General features: G+C 36.0%; 1 protein-coding gene across 1 annotated transcript in view; it reads left to right on the top strand.

Moving 5' to 3' along the window:
• LOC124787786 (arylsulfatase B-like) overlaps positions 1–15,349 on the top strand; it is a 331,394-nt gene that overhangs the window by 303,386 nt on the left and 12,659 nt on the right. The window contains exons 9-10 of the mRNA XM_047254689.1: positions 6,952–7,094; positions 9,627–9,918. Of these exons, the coding sequence (XP_047110645.1) occupies positions 6,952–7,094; positions 9,627–9,918 (435 nt within the window). The remainder of the gene's footprint in view (positions 1–6,951; positions 7,095–9,626; positions 9,919–15,349) is intronic.

Raw genomic sequence — 15,349 nt, 5'->3', positions numbered from 1 at the left:
AAACTGCATATCTAGGACATATCTTGCAGGACATCAAATACATGTTTCTGAAGTTGATAACAGAAGGGAAGAATGAGGCTAAAGAAAACAATTCTTAGTTAGATAACATAAAGCATTGAACAGAATTACAAAGTGCAGATCAACTACTTCATACTGTAGTTCATATAATAAAGATGCATCATGTAGTCGTCAACATCCATTAATGTATTGGCAGAAGAATAAGAAGATTGATATTTGTAAAACTCTAGTCTATGGCACCCTATCTTACCTGCAGTTGGGCTAAGCCAAACAGTTTGAAAACAACCACAAACACAGAAGAGCAAGACAGGTCATCCACAGACAGTCATGATGAAGTTTGCATTACTGAGATTTTTCAGAGTTTCCAGGCTAGTACAGAACCTTGTTCCACTGCAGCAGTGCACATTTTTTATGAACAGCCAAAACTCGGACACCTGTTGAGGAATTTCATAGTGAAACACAATGGACATGGAAGTAAACCAATCTCACAATCTCCATTAGGTCCTATGTGATATTTTTCTCTTTCTGACTGTTCTAGCATGTAAAATGTTCTTAAACAACTCATCATGAAAGCATATTGTGGACTTTTCATTAAGTTATCTGAGAGAATCCATCAGTATGTAAAACTTTAGGGAGAGTGCTTTGAAAATGTGTAAAGGAAAACTTCTATGAAAGTAGAAATTTGCATAGCATCCTTAAGACTTTCAGAATGACCATATCAAACACTTTTTTCTATAAAATATTAAATCTATATATTCACTCCTCAAGCCAGTGGAGTGAATTATTCATCACTATTAGACACTCACTGTCTAATTCCATTTGTGTATGGAACAAGAGGAAAATGCCTTTCTGTATACCTCAATATGTGGCATTATCTGTTATTATTGTCACTAGACAAGATATACAATGACAGACCACAATTTATAGTGTAATCTCTCTTCAGTACCAGTTCTTAAAATTTACCTAACAGGTTTCATGAGAACACTGCATCTTTTGTCAAGTGACTCCCATTATAGATGAGTAAACATCTCTGTTACATCACCACTGTGGCAACATTTACCTGTTATGGTCCTAGCAGCCTATCAGTGAATTATTTTGGCATCTCTTGTCATGTAAAGATGTAAGAACTTCAAACATGGGAGCTGTTCTCTATAATAGATGACACAGACAGAATGAGATCTACATTTTCCATCTGCCCCTTTTGCACCTGTATCACAATAGTGAAACATTTTGTTTTCTCATTACGTATTTCCACATTTTGATGTCAAGTCACATACTTCCACATACAACAGCACTCAGACTCTTGTTCAGAAAAGATAAATCCTAAATACTAAATATTGTAATTAGTCTGAAACTAGTAATTGAATTTTGAAGAGTGAAAGCCCGTTGAATTTGCCTGTTTTAGAACTATGACACTAGCAACAGAAATTACTATAGTTCCAATTGAAAAACCAAAACTGATACCAGACTTTCTGTAATTAACATACACTGCCTGACAACAAAAGTCAAACACCAAGAAGACATCTGACTAAGATGGTTAGCTCTCAATGTAACTTTGTACACACACACATATGCCATCAATAAGGTTGTAAACGATTAGAAGACTTGATATTAATACTTGTTAAACAGATCATGAATATGACACTTCGTGATGATGTGGAACATGTCAGTTTAACATAAGTTTCCTTTACATATATACTGTTACTACTTCATATCTAAAAATCTTCTACTGAATAGATGAAGTTGTCATTCAAAAATTCTTTTAATTTGTTTTTAACTAGTGGTTGACTATCTGTCAGACTTTGAATGCTATTTGGCAAATGATCAAAGACTTTTGTGGCAGCATAATTCATCCCTTTCTGTGCCAAAGTCAGATTTAACACATAACAGTGAAGAACATACTTTCTTCTAGTGTTGTACCTTTGCACGTTGCTATTATTTTTGAATTGGGAAGGCCTATTAATAACCAATTTCATACTGTGAATATCCTGAGTTCCTTAAATAAATGTCTGGCAGGTGATCTTGGGTGGGCTCTACTCTTATTCTGATGACATGTTTTGTGCATTGAATACTTTTTCTCTTAATGGTGAATTACCCCAAAATATGATGGCATATGAAAGCAGTGAATGAAAACAGGCATAGTAGACTAATCTACTGATATTTTTATGACCAAAATTTGCAATAACCCTAATAACATAAGTAGCTGAACCTAACCATTTCAACCAGATCATCAGTGTGTTTCTTCCAATTCACCTTCTTCTCAGTGCACACACACAGAAATTTTTAATATTCTGCCTTAGCAACAGATATCTGTTAAAAATCTATATTTATCAATGGTGTTATGCTAGTTACTATACAGAATAGCATATACTGTATTCTCTCAAAATTAAATTAGAGCCAATTTGCGGAGTAGCATTGGATAATTTTCTGAAAAAAAATTACAATCTCCTCAGCTAATTTTTGTTTGTTAGATATGATTACTACACTTGCATCATCAGCAAAAAGTACTATCTTTGCATCTTCAAAAATACAGAGGGGCAAGTCATTGATACACAGAATGATTGTAATTAAATTTAAACTTCCAACACACTGTAGAAATAACACCACTTGTCAGACTGATGTCAAATTGCAATGGAATATCATCAGAGAAGGCAGAAAATGTATGGCAGAAGAAAAAAAATAGTGTAAAAGTTGATCAATAAATGGTGCTGTATGTGTCAGAATACATAAATGAAAACATCTGTCATGCACATGACCCATTGAAGTTGGAATACCCATACTGGGGACACAGCTTTTCCTCCTTTCACATCTGCGATGTTCACCGTGACTGTCTCAATGCAGGATTGCCCTCTGCTTGTACAGCAGTATTGCAGGAATGATGACTGTGCACATATTGCTCTGCAGAAGTACCAACACTGAAGGGTTTGTAAACAGGCGTTAGTCCAATGACTGCCATTGGTCTGGAGAAAATGATTCAGAAATTTGAAAAGGCAGGCAACCTGGTAGAGCGAGAAAATGAATTAATTTGACCTCAGTGGAAGCAATGGCCACAGCAATGCAGGAGGAGACAAGTGGTGGTGTGCAAACATGTAGTGCATGGAGAATTGCCTGAACATTGGACATACCCATGAACAAGGTGCATAAAATCCTACGAAACATCCTTCTTTGCTATCCATTCAAAATTACCCATGTGCACAAGTTGCTTCCTGTTGACCTGCCAGCAAGAGAGACCTTTACTTTAGAATTTCTTGCTCACACACTGCACACTGCACACTGTGCACTGCACACTGCGCACTGCAAATCCAGTTAAGCAGCTGCTGAAGTGCCATTTTGGAAATGCTAGAATTATCAGCCACCATTTCCCTATAGCCTTGCCATCCCGATCACCTGATCATGTTACAATTCAGTGTTACAATTGCAAACTTAGCTGCACTAAAGATATGTATTGCACAACACATTCTGAACATGACACCAGAAACACTTCAGCCAGGTTCTCAATTTCAACTTGTCGCAAAAAATGGTGGACAGCATATTGAACATGTTTTGTGCCAGTTACATGGAAATTAATACTCTAATTTGATTGATTTTGACTGATGCTTTTTATGAAATTTTTGGACTCAGGACAATTAAAAACCAATGTGATTGATGCTTTTTATGGGGCTTTTGGCCTCAGGACAATTAGAAACCGAATTTTGCCATTCATAGTGATATGACCTTGCAGTGGTGGATGGGCTTACGTAACTTAAAGCATCACACCTGTACGCTCATGCACACTGAGTATTACAGCTTGTTTAATGTCAAATGTACACCTTAGGCATTGTTGAATGATTCATTTGTCATTTGTAGTTGACCACTATTAAATTATGATGCTTACAGTGCCAACTATTGCTACATTTTGTAACTGTTTATTTTTCTTCCACCATACATTTTCTGCGCCTCTGATATTATTCTGTCACAATTTGATGTCCTTCTGACCAGTGGTGTTATTTCTACAGTAGTTTGAAAGTTAAACTTTAATTGATAACAATAAGGGCCCAAGACTGAACCTGGTGGACACCATTCTTGATACCTCCCCAGTTAAAGGGCTCTGCTGACTTTTGCAGGCTGTTAATTTCACCCTTCTGCATTCTTCCAGATATATATAGATTAAACTATTTGTGCACTGTCCCACTCACACCACAAGACTTAAGCTTATCTAGAATTATTTCATGATTCACACAGTCAAAAGCCTTTGAGAGATCACCAAATATCCTAAAGGGTGACATTCAGTTATTCAGAGCATTTAATATTTGATCAGTGAAAGCATATATAACATTTTCTGTTGAAAAGCCTTTCTGAAAACAAAACTGACATTTTGTTAGTAGTTCATTTTTACAAATGTGAAGCTACTCTTGAATACATTACTTTTTCAAGAATTTTGGATGAAACTGTCAGAGGTGAGATTGGATGGTAGTTGTTAGCAACAGACCTATCTCCTTTTTTATGCAATGGTTTAACACTAGTATATTTCAGTCAGTCTGGAAAAAATGTCCTGTTGCAGTGAGCTGCTATATGTAGCAGCTCTGAAAATCTGACTTATCTGTTGGGTAAAGCTTTTAGTACTCTGCTGGAAACGCCATCAGTTCCATGTGAGTAGTTACTTTTGAGTGAATTTATTATTTTCCTAATTTCAGTAGAAGAGGTGGGTTGAATTTAAATTCTATCAAACTGTATAGGTATTGCCTCTGCCATATACAGTCTTGCATTTTATAATGAATAGCTGGATCCTGTGACACTTACAAAATGCTTACTAAAAATATTTTCTACTTCTGACTTTTTGTTAATAAACTTTTCATTAAGTTTGACAGAAATGCTGTCTTGATGTGCTCTAAGTTGCCCTGTTTCCCTTTTAACAATATTCCAAATTGTTTTAATTTTATGATCAGAGATGCTAATCTCATACATAATTCACGTACTTCTGGACTTTTTAATAACTTTTCTTAATACAGTGCAGGAGTTTTTATAATGTTTGACTGTTTCTGGATCATTACTTCTTCTAGCTATAAGATACAGTTCCATTTTCTGTTTACATGATCTTTTTATCTCTTTAATACTCCATGGCTTTTTAGATGGTTTCTCACAATTACATCTGACTGTTTTCTTAGGGAAACAGTTTTCAAATATACTCACAAAGCTATAATGAAACAGATTAAAATTTAAATTAGCAACATGTCCCTTGTACACCTCATGCCAGTCTAACTGTTGCAAGGTTTCACTAAAATTTGCAATTTTTAGATAATTAATTGAAAGCACAATTTTGGAATCCTGTTTGGTATTACTGTACAGAGCTATGTCATGTACTGTAACTAGCTGTGCATCATGATCAGACAAAAAAAGTTTATATTTGATTAAATTTATCTTGGTCTATAAAAATATTATCTATTAATGTGCTGCTTTGCTGTACTGCCCGAGTATGAAAATCAATGACTGATGTCACATTGAAAGAACAAAGTAATACTTCAAGGTCAACCTTTCTACCAGACTCTTTCACAAAATCTACATTAAAATGTGCTCTACACAATAATTTTTATTTTCTAAAATTTTCTCACTATGATAAATTTTAACATATATGGGCACTCTTTCTCTCTCCATAGTGTCTCTGCTCTCATGTGCTGAAAGCATATATACTCCTACATTTACCTGTTCCATATCTGAGATTATACGATGTGCAGACAGGTATAGTACATCTATGCCACCCTCAATTTCTAAATCTTCTAAACAAATAAGATCATCTATTTTTTAATCCTCTGATATTACGATGCAATATACTAACATTATTTTTCACTGTGACGTGTAAAACAGCCACAAGAGTGCATTAGTGTTGTTACTATTTAATGTTGTTACCAGACCTGCTGGGTACATAAGGGGCATGAACAGCATTAGATGTTGGGTGACTACTTCTACATTTACACTCTGCAAAGCATTGTGGAGTGTATGGCAGAGGGTATGTATCATTGTACCAGTTTTAGGATTTTTCCCACTCCATTCATGTATTGTGTGTGAGAAGAATGATCATTTAAATGCCTCCATATGTGCTGTAATTAATCTAATCTTGTCCTCATGAACCCTACGGGAGTGATACATCGGGGGTTGTAGGATATTCATAGAGTCATCATTTAAAGCCTGTTCATGAATCTTTGTAAGCAGGCTTTTTTGGGATAGTTTATGACTGTCTTCAAGGATCTACCAGTTCAGTTTCTTCAAAATCTCTGTGACACTCTCCCTCAGATCAAACGAACCTGTCCTTCTCTGTATATTTTCAATTTCCCCAATTAGTATTCTTTGGTGTGGGTCTTGCACACCTGATCAATATTTTAGGATGATCCATAGTAGGCTGTACAACCATACACTTTATTCATTCTGTGATTGGCCAATTTTGATAGTAAGTAATTTTTAGACAGTTATACATATGTGTTATACAATATCTGGCACACTATCAAAGAGTCATTTCATACATACATACAATCAAAAGTCATTTCATACATGAAATAATTCATCTATATTAAATCTAAGTACAGAAAATTAATTTACTTTTAAATCTCATCTATGTCCTTATGACTGCTCACTAATATCCACTGGAATTTGAATCCTTGCTTTTAGCGCATTGTTACTCTTGACTCCTTTCCTGTACTTTCTGTCTCTGCATCTTATTCATTCTTTCTGTTTCCTTCTACTTTCCACATTCTTCTGGTGAAGAAACTGCCTAAAGCTCTGAATGTTGGAGGTTCAACATTGCTTTTAATTAAGAAATCTCTCAGCCTTGCTCCAACTTCAGCAGTGTCTAACTTGATTCCTATTTAATTATTGTAAATGTTCCTGGTGGACAGTTTTCATACCATATAACAACACTAAAAGAGCAGCAAGTAATTAATATTGTGTCTCGCTTTGATTTAGGAATCTGGGAGACATTGATGGTATTAATGTCTGGGAATCTCTATCTGATGATACTCCATCCAACAGGACACAGGTGTTGCATAACATAGATGATATTTATGGAAATGCTGCATTGACAGATGGTGACTGGAAACTTGTGAAAGGTAAAAGCACATAGATAATGACTGAGTGACAAGTACTATCAGTGGTTGTAAATAAACATCTGTATTACTGTCTTCTCATTTGTTAATGTATACTTTGGCTTTTCCATTTCCTTGAAGATTCTTCATAACAATGAGATGTATATAATCCATTAAATAATATTAATAAATAGAATCTGTTAAAAAAGTTAATCAAAAATTGGCCAAATAATTTTTATGCAAATGAATAGTTGGACTAGAAATATTAAACTATATTTTAAATCTTTTAAAAACACACTCATTCCCATAAGCTACAAGACTGACAATGTCCATAAGGCCACATGAGGAACAGAAATGTTGTACATACAAAAATATGCATTAGCAATATTGTTACACTTGACATAGTGACACAGATGCAAAGTATATCTGATGCTCAGAGATAGGCTGCACTTGCTGTGAATAGTGTTACCCTGCCAGTGGCATACAGAATAACACATGGAATGTGATACATTTCTATGGCAGCACAAAATGCAAAGTCTCACCATCTTGAATATCAGGATGTTCAGCAAGGATCATGGTAATTCCTACTATTGACAGACAAGAGCCCTCTGGTTGATCACTGGCTTGTGGTGACAGTGTTAGTGCTACAATACTTTGGCTGAGAATGCCACATCAGATTTAAGTCCAGGGAGAGAGTGGACCACTTGAGATGTGTGATGTCCACATTTAGTAGTAGAATAGTTCATGTCATCAATAACACAATAAACAAGGAGTCAAATACACCTGAGAACAGAGAATGTAATGGATAAGTGAAGTCTGTACTTACTAAGCTCAATTCAAAACAAGTCAAAACACAGCAAGGTTGGTAGTACATATTATAGATTATCTGGCACATAATGGTTAGCTTCATTACACAACATATAGTGTGTCTCATACAGAAGTTAACCTTGTTTCACAGAATAAAAGTTACAAAATTAATTTTAAAAAATGTATAGTTTTCAGTGCTGCATTAGTTGTTTCCCATTTCAGTAACTGGCTGTTAGTATACAATTGAGAAACATAAGTGCTGTACTGCTTTAAAAGTAATGCTGTTAGGCAAAAAGCTTAAGCTTTTGAAGTGCCAATGCATTATAAACTGAATAATAACTTAAGTGGAGGTTACAACATCTGTTATCAAAATATTTTCTGTTGATAACCTTTATGAATAAATTGAAAATTCACAGAAAGTAATGCTACTGTTTATATTAGCCTGTTGTTCTGGCACATTATTTGTTTCACAGGTGAAATGCACCTCATTACTAAGGGATTCTGCACTAACACTATGAGTATAAAATTAAATTTCATGGCAATGATTCCCCTTCTCATCCCCATCTCCTTTGGGTAGTAGGATTATCTTACTCCCACACTACTTATATACAAAAAATGAGTCATCTAAATACCAAATTTTGTTGGAATTTCTCCAGGCTTTTTGAGTTATGATTTTGTGTCACATCTTTTCATTCACACCCTCAACCACACTGGTGCTGTGGATATCTTAATGTCACAGTAATTTTTTTCTATGTTGCAAGTGATATGTGCACCAAGTTTGGTAAAAATCGCTTCATGTGTTAAGAGATGGGTTGATATGGCACTATTTTTGTGCCCCACCCCACCTTCACACACAAACACACACACACACACACACACACACACACACACACACACACACACACACACACACACACTGTCCCTCTTCCACCTGCCTCCTCACAACCTCTTCCTTTTACACCTGTCCACTACCTTTCTCCACATTCCAACTGCCTCCTACATCTTCCCCTCCCCCTCCCTCCATCTCCTCCCCATTTCCCCCTCTCTTTGTCCATCTCTTCCCCTCTTTTGGTCCACCTCCCCCTCTCACCTCTCTCTGTCCATCTCCTCCTCCCCCATGTTTCTGTTATCTCTTCTTCTCTCCCTCTCTGTCCACCTCCTCTTCCTCCATCTCTCTGTCCTTCTCTTCCACCCCTTTCTCTCTATTCATCTCCTCCTCCCTCCCTCTCTGTCCACATCTTCCTCCCTCCTCCCTGTCTGCCCATCTCCCCCTCCCCTTCTTTCTGTCCAGCTCCTCCTCTCAGTGTCCAGCTCCTGTCACTCCCACCCAAATGGGAGCCAGGTGGTTCTTATCCTCTCGGTGCTTACTTCCAGACAGTAAGTGTTACTTGTACCAAATTGAGTTGAATTCAATCCAGAGATTTAGGAGAAGATGTGGAGTATATGCTTATGCATACATACACACATTTTATATAAGTATACATGACATAGATTATTCTGCTGCTCCATAATTTTCAGTATTGTTTGATTGCTATGAAATTAGACTCATCATGTGCTAAATTATGTGAACTAAATCCGTAAGTAAGGTAGTTACAGAAATACTTTCTCCTCTTATATTAAAATGGTTCTCCTCTTCTGAAAGTTAATGGAAAATTCGATTTATAAACAAGAAGCGATAAGTAGAGTACATGTTTTTAAGTTTAAACTTTTAAAACACATCCTAAAAAGTATGTTGCTTCTGATTTCTAGGCACAACATATGATGGTGCATGGGATGGTTGGTATGGACCATCAGGAAGAGAAAATGCCCCAGCAGCCTATGATGTTGGTCAGGTGCTTGGCTCCAAAGCAGGCAGAGTGTTATATAGAGGAGGCTATTTGACTACTCGAACAGAAGTGCTAACTGTTAGGACAAGTGCTCTAGTTACATGCAATCCTAGTGGTTCTACATCCAATGTAACCATTAACTGCAAACCTTTAGAAGCTCCTTGTCTTTTTAATATACAGTCAGATCCTTGTGAGAAACGAAATTTGGCTGACAGGTAAGAATAACACCTTTTATAATTTAAAGTGTAAATATATCATTTATATTTCCTGAAATTTATACCATTAGCTGCATATATTTCCAGAAATTTATACCATTAGCTGCATATCCATCTTACACATTGACCAAGTCTTTTGCAGTAGTTATGTATCAATATTCATAACCCTGAAATCTGCTTTTATATCTTTTATTGCAAGTTAATGGCTTGTACTTTCATAAATACTAAACTCCTGCCTGCTCCACATCATCCAATGATCTAAGTACTTCATTCAACTGGTTTATCTGTTGCACATATAAAGGTGCATGCTGTACTGCTATCAGAAAAAGTGACCTCGTGACATTAATTCATTCGAGATCAGAAACATTACAATCTCAATGCCCCACAAAAGTGGCTCAATTTGAGGCAAAGGTAGCCTGTTTCAACTGTATTTCACACGTCTATGAAAAATTTACAGTTGTCTGCAGCAAGATGGTCCAGTATGTTCCAAAGAAATGCCCTCTAAATCCTTGGTGGACCTTCTGCTCTGCATGAGATTGTGAACCATGCACCTTTTTCCCTTATAACCCATGCAACATCCTCGCAATCAGCAACATCTTATTTCCCTCCTTTAAATCTAAAGTATGCCTCTAACTCTCTGAAGAATCCATTTAGGATGGCATTTCTATTAGGAGTAAAAATATGTGGTATTCACCTATGGATGTCATGTAGGCAACCTTTCAATGAGATGGGGATTCTAACTGTGCTGTCAGAATATGTGTTTTTGCTAGTGAAATTTGATATAAATAATCCATCACAATTTGAGAAGAACCAGGACGTACATACCTGATACACTAGAGGGAGAAATGATCATATTTACACATTGTTAAAGATAACAGTGGCTCATAGAGGAGGTCAATATGCAGCAATAAAAATTTTTGATCATTTGCTCAGTAAAATAAAATGTTTGACAATTAGTGAAGCAAGTTTTAAATTTATTTTTTTAAAACTCATTACTCCTAGACAACTTGTTCTGTTCCATTGATGAATTTTTTCTTAAAAACTGGTAGCCAGTTAAAAATAAATAAATAAATAAATAACTAAAAAACTTGTTTTTGAATGTAATTGGTGTAATTGCACGAGTAGGAATAAAATGACAATGTGTTCATTAATGTTAACCTTAATCTAATAATGTATTTAATCCTGTAAACTGGATTTTTCCACAGCCTTTAGATAAAAGGATTGTTCAAATGACCTAGGGAACTAACTAACTAAAATGTCCATATCTTGGCAACAGAATATCTACTGCAGACATTACTTGAAGGGCTTCTGTTACTTCCAGACATAACCTAGGCACATGGCCAAAAAATTAACCACTGGAAACATCATGCTGATACCAAGTAATGCCACCTAATTGCTACATTGCACCCCTGTTCTTTTTCGAGGGAATGACTAATATTTTGTCCAGTGAGCTTATCATCTGTGTCACAAGAATCTCCTTTTGGTTTTTCTTTTCACCCTACCCCACGTAATATTAATTAGTGCAGGGGCCTTGTCAATTTGATGTGCATTGTCAGTACTCTTTCTCTGAATCTCACTCACACTTTTGCAGTTATCTACTGCTCTCTTTTTTACACTGAAATATGCTCACATTGTCACTACTACCTTTCCTTTGTTTCATATGTTTTCTGTGTGAAATTATGACACACATTGTTTATTTCTTCTAGCATTACTTTCATCTGTTTATCAAACTTTTTATTAGTTTCTTTCCAGAGTTCTTTCACATTTTGGACCAGATCTTTTCACATTCCTACAAACTGCAAATGCATATGCTCTAAATCTTTCATTATAACATTTCATTGAATGATGCCTTACAAAGATCTGCAGCTCCCATTAACACCATGAAGAACTTCATTCTCATGTTTTTTGCTATTAGGTTTCTGGATGGACTTAGATCCCCTTGATTTGTGTATCTGTTGTTTCCTTGCTCTGTGGGACCCTGTCAGGATACTTACCTCATGATCTACTATTGAACACACTGCAACTGTTTCTGCCGTAATTGTGTGAACAATGTATTTCATGTAAGATGGCAGCAAAGTGCATTGTATGAAATATAATAGACCTCTCTAATGCTATTGTATGCTCTGAGTTTTATGTGTGTAACATAATGTTCCTTGGTTGTTCTGTTCAGTGTATTGTACCCGAAAGTGCAGATAAAGTTAATGGCACTGAATGTCTTTTACACACTATTACTTATTCAACTGTGTTGACTCTAATAGTTTAAGGGCCCAGTGATGCATTTAGTATAAGTAAATCCATAACACAGTAGTGAGACAGTATTGGAAAAGTTCCAAGTAGTGCACTTGCGTGAAGTATGAGTTATCATTACAAGATGAATGCTAGTCTTTTGTATTATTCTTCACTATTATTCTTTATGTGAAGACAGTTAAAATGAGTGTGGCACAAATCCTGCAGATTGAAAGGCTTATGGGTCACGAAAATTATGCATTATTGAAATTTGCTGTAGAAGCGTATTTACGTTTGGACTACCTATGGGATGTGGTGGATGGGACAATGAAATCCACAGATCAGTATTATTCAAGTGAGGATAGGAAAGCAAAATCAAAGTTGATATTACTGGTTGACTCAATGAATTATGTTCATGTTGAAAAAAGCTGTGACAGAGAAAGAATTCTAGGACAAATTACAAAGTGCTTTTGAGGATGAGGTCTTACAAGGACCGTAGGATTATTAGGTGAGTTAATTACTACTCAGCTGGACATATGCAAGAGTGTAGACGAATACATCAACAAAATAATAGTCATGTCAAACTGACTGAGAAACAATGGGTTTGAGATCACTGATGAATGGATAGGAACATTACTGTTGGCAGGACTGCCCGAAATGTATGCGCCTATGATTTTGGGACTGGAAAAGCATAGGTATACCGATCATGGGTGACAGAGTTAAAGTAACAATCCTACAGGATGTAAAGAGTACTTCAAGCTGTCAGGTGTTGGAGAAGGAAACTGCATCTGCTCTTTATTCAAAACACAAAAGGAAGAAATCAGTGAGGTGCTATAGATGTCAGAAGAAGGGGTGTACTGCATCTCAATGCAGAGAAAAAGTAAATCCCAGGTCAGACATGCAGCAAAAGAGGTATGTTGCTGATAGCCCAGAGAGAGGGACCAATAATAATGATGAGGTGCTCTCATGTTTTTATTCTTTTGGAGATGTGGGTAATTATCAACTGGAATGGATTTTAGAATCAGGTGCATCTGGGCATATTGTTAAAGACAAATCTCTTCTTTATTATGTTAAAGATAAGACTCATATGGGAACATCTACTGTTGATGGTAGCAAGCTCCAGTGTTCTTTGGCTGGGAAACTAGACATACATGTATGTGTAAATGGTGAACTCAATATGGTTACAGCACATGATGTTCATTATGTAAAAAATGTTGTGATTAACCTACTGTCTGCAGGGGAAATTGTCAAGAAGGGAAATACAGTCACTTTTGACATGCACAGAGCAAGAGCAATCAATGAAAATGGTGAAGTTATAACTACAGCAAGTAACAAAATGGGTATTTTTAAGATGCATATCATTGACAGTAAACATAGAAATATATACTGAGTGGAAGGTGTTTTATGGCACCGCAAACTTGGACACCTAAATAGAAAGAGTATGTCTTTATTAATGGATATGGAAAAGGGAATACAGAATTATAATGTAGCCAAGGACCCTTGTGAGATATGCATAAAAGGAAAACAAGTGAGGCTACTTTTTAAGACTAGTAAAAGTAAATCTGCAGAGGTCTTACAGTTAATCCATACAGATGTATGTGGCCTGACGGAGTGTGAATCCATAGGTGGGAGTTATTATTTTCTTATGTTTATTGGTGACTATTCATGATATACTCATCTTTATTTTCTTGGTTCCAAAGACCAAGTGAGTGACATTTTTGAGGAATATCATAGTACGGTATAAAGGTGGATGGGAAGGAAGACTAAGACCATCAGGTCTGATAACAGGAGAGAATATATTAACCATAAATTGAAGATACTCCTGGCAAAATGGGAATCAGGCATCAAATTACCATAAGTTGCAGGCCATCTCAAATTGTAGTTGCTGAGAGGGGTAATTGGACCATAGCTGAAAAAGCAAGAAGCATGATAACTGATGCTGGATTATCAAAAGATTTTTGGGCAGAAGCAGTATCAATGGCTGTATATTTGAACAATAGACAACCTAAAAAAGCATTAAGGAACAAAACACCATATGAGATATGGGTAGGAAGGAAACCTCACCAAATCAATATAAAGGTTTTTGGATGAGATGCAATGGTGCACATTCCAAAACAGCTGAGAGGAAAATGCGACCCAAAAGCTAAAAAGTATATTTTTGTAGGAAACTGTGAGAATTCAGAGGGATCCATTGAATAAAATGATAGTTACCAGTAGATATGTAGTATTCTTTGAAAATAGTAAGGACTCTGAAGAGGGCAAGACTACTAAGTTAACTGCACCTAGTTCTGAGGGTGAAACCTTATGTGAAGAAAGAGAAAATTAAGAACAGGAAGAGGACAGTCAAAGTCAAATGGAGACTATTTATGATGACAATGAGTTTGAGGATGAACAAAATGAAGAGAACAATGAAAGGTGTTCTTCTCAAGTACCAAAACCAAAATAATATCTGGATTTTGAGATGTATGCAGCCCAGTCTTTTAATGATGAGCCATCAACAGCAGAAGAAGCAATGAGTGTCCCAAACAGTCAAGAATGGAAAGAAGCAATGGAAAAGGAATTGGAATCTTTATCTCAGAATGAAACCTTTGAATGGGTAAATATGCCAGTAGATAAGAAACCATTACAGGTAAGATGGGTATTCACTTTGAAGAGCCCCAAAAATTCATCACCAAGATATAAAGCATGACTTGTAATAAAAGGACATTTGCAAAAACAAGGGATCAGTTACAAAGAAACTTTTCCACCTGTAGTCAAGTGTGCGTCATTGAGATGTCTTTTAGCCTTGGCAGCAAAACAAAATTTAACAATTCATCATAAGGATGTAAAAACAGGATATTTAAATGGAAAACTGGAGGGGGAAATGTATGTCATTCCACGAAGAGCATTCATGAAAACCAGATTGGAAAGGGGAAAAGATTTGTCATTTATGAAAAAGTATTTATGGACATAAACAGAGTGGACATCTCTGGAATCAATTTCTACGTAAAACTAATAAATATGAATATGAAGCAGTCTATGTCAGATCCCAGAATATACTATATAAGGGGGAGAGAAGGCGTGATGATAATAATGGCAATATGGGTGGATGACTTCTTTATCCTGACTGAAATTGAAAGCCAAATGAGAATTTTTAAGAAACAGCTGCAAGTCAAGTTTAAGATGCATTATTCTGGAGAATTTAAACAATATTTAGGCATGCAGA

The sequence above is a fragment of the Schistocerca piceifrons genome, chromosome 3, assembly GCF_021461385.2.
Source record: "Schistocerca piceifrons isolate TAMUIC-IGC-003096 chromosome 3, iqSchPice1.1, whole genome shotgun sequence".
NCBI classification, from domain to species: domain Eukaryota; kingdom Metazoa; phylum Arthropoda; class Insecta; order Orthoptera; family Acrididae; genus Schistocerca; species Schistocerca piceifrons.
Note: the sequence above shows the minus strand (reverse complement) of the source record. Positions and strands in the feature narration are given on the sequence as shown.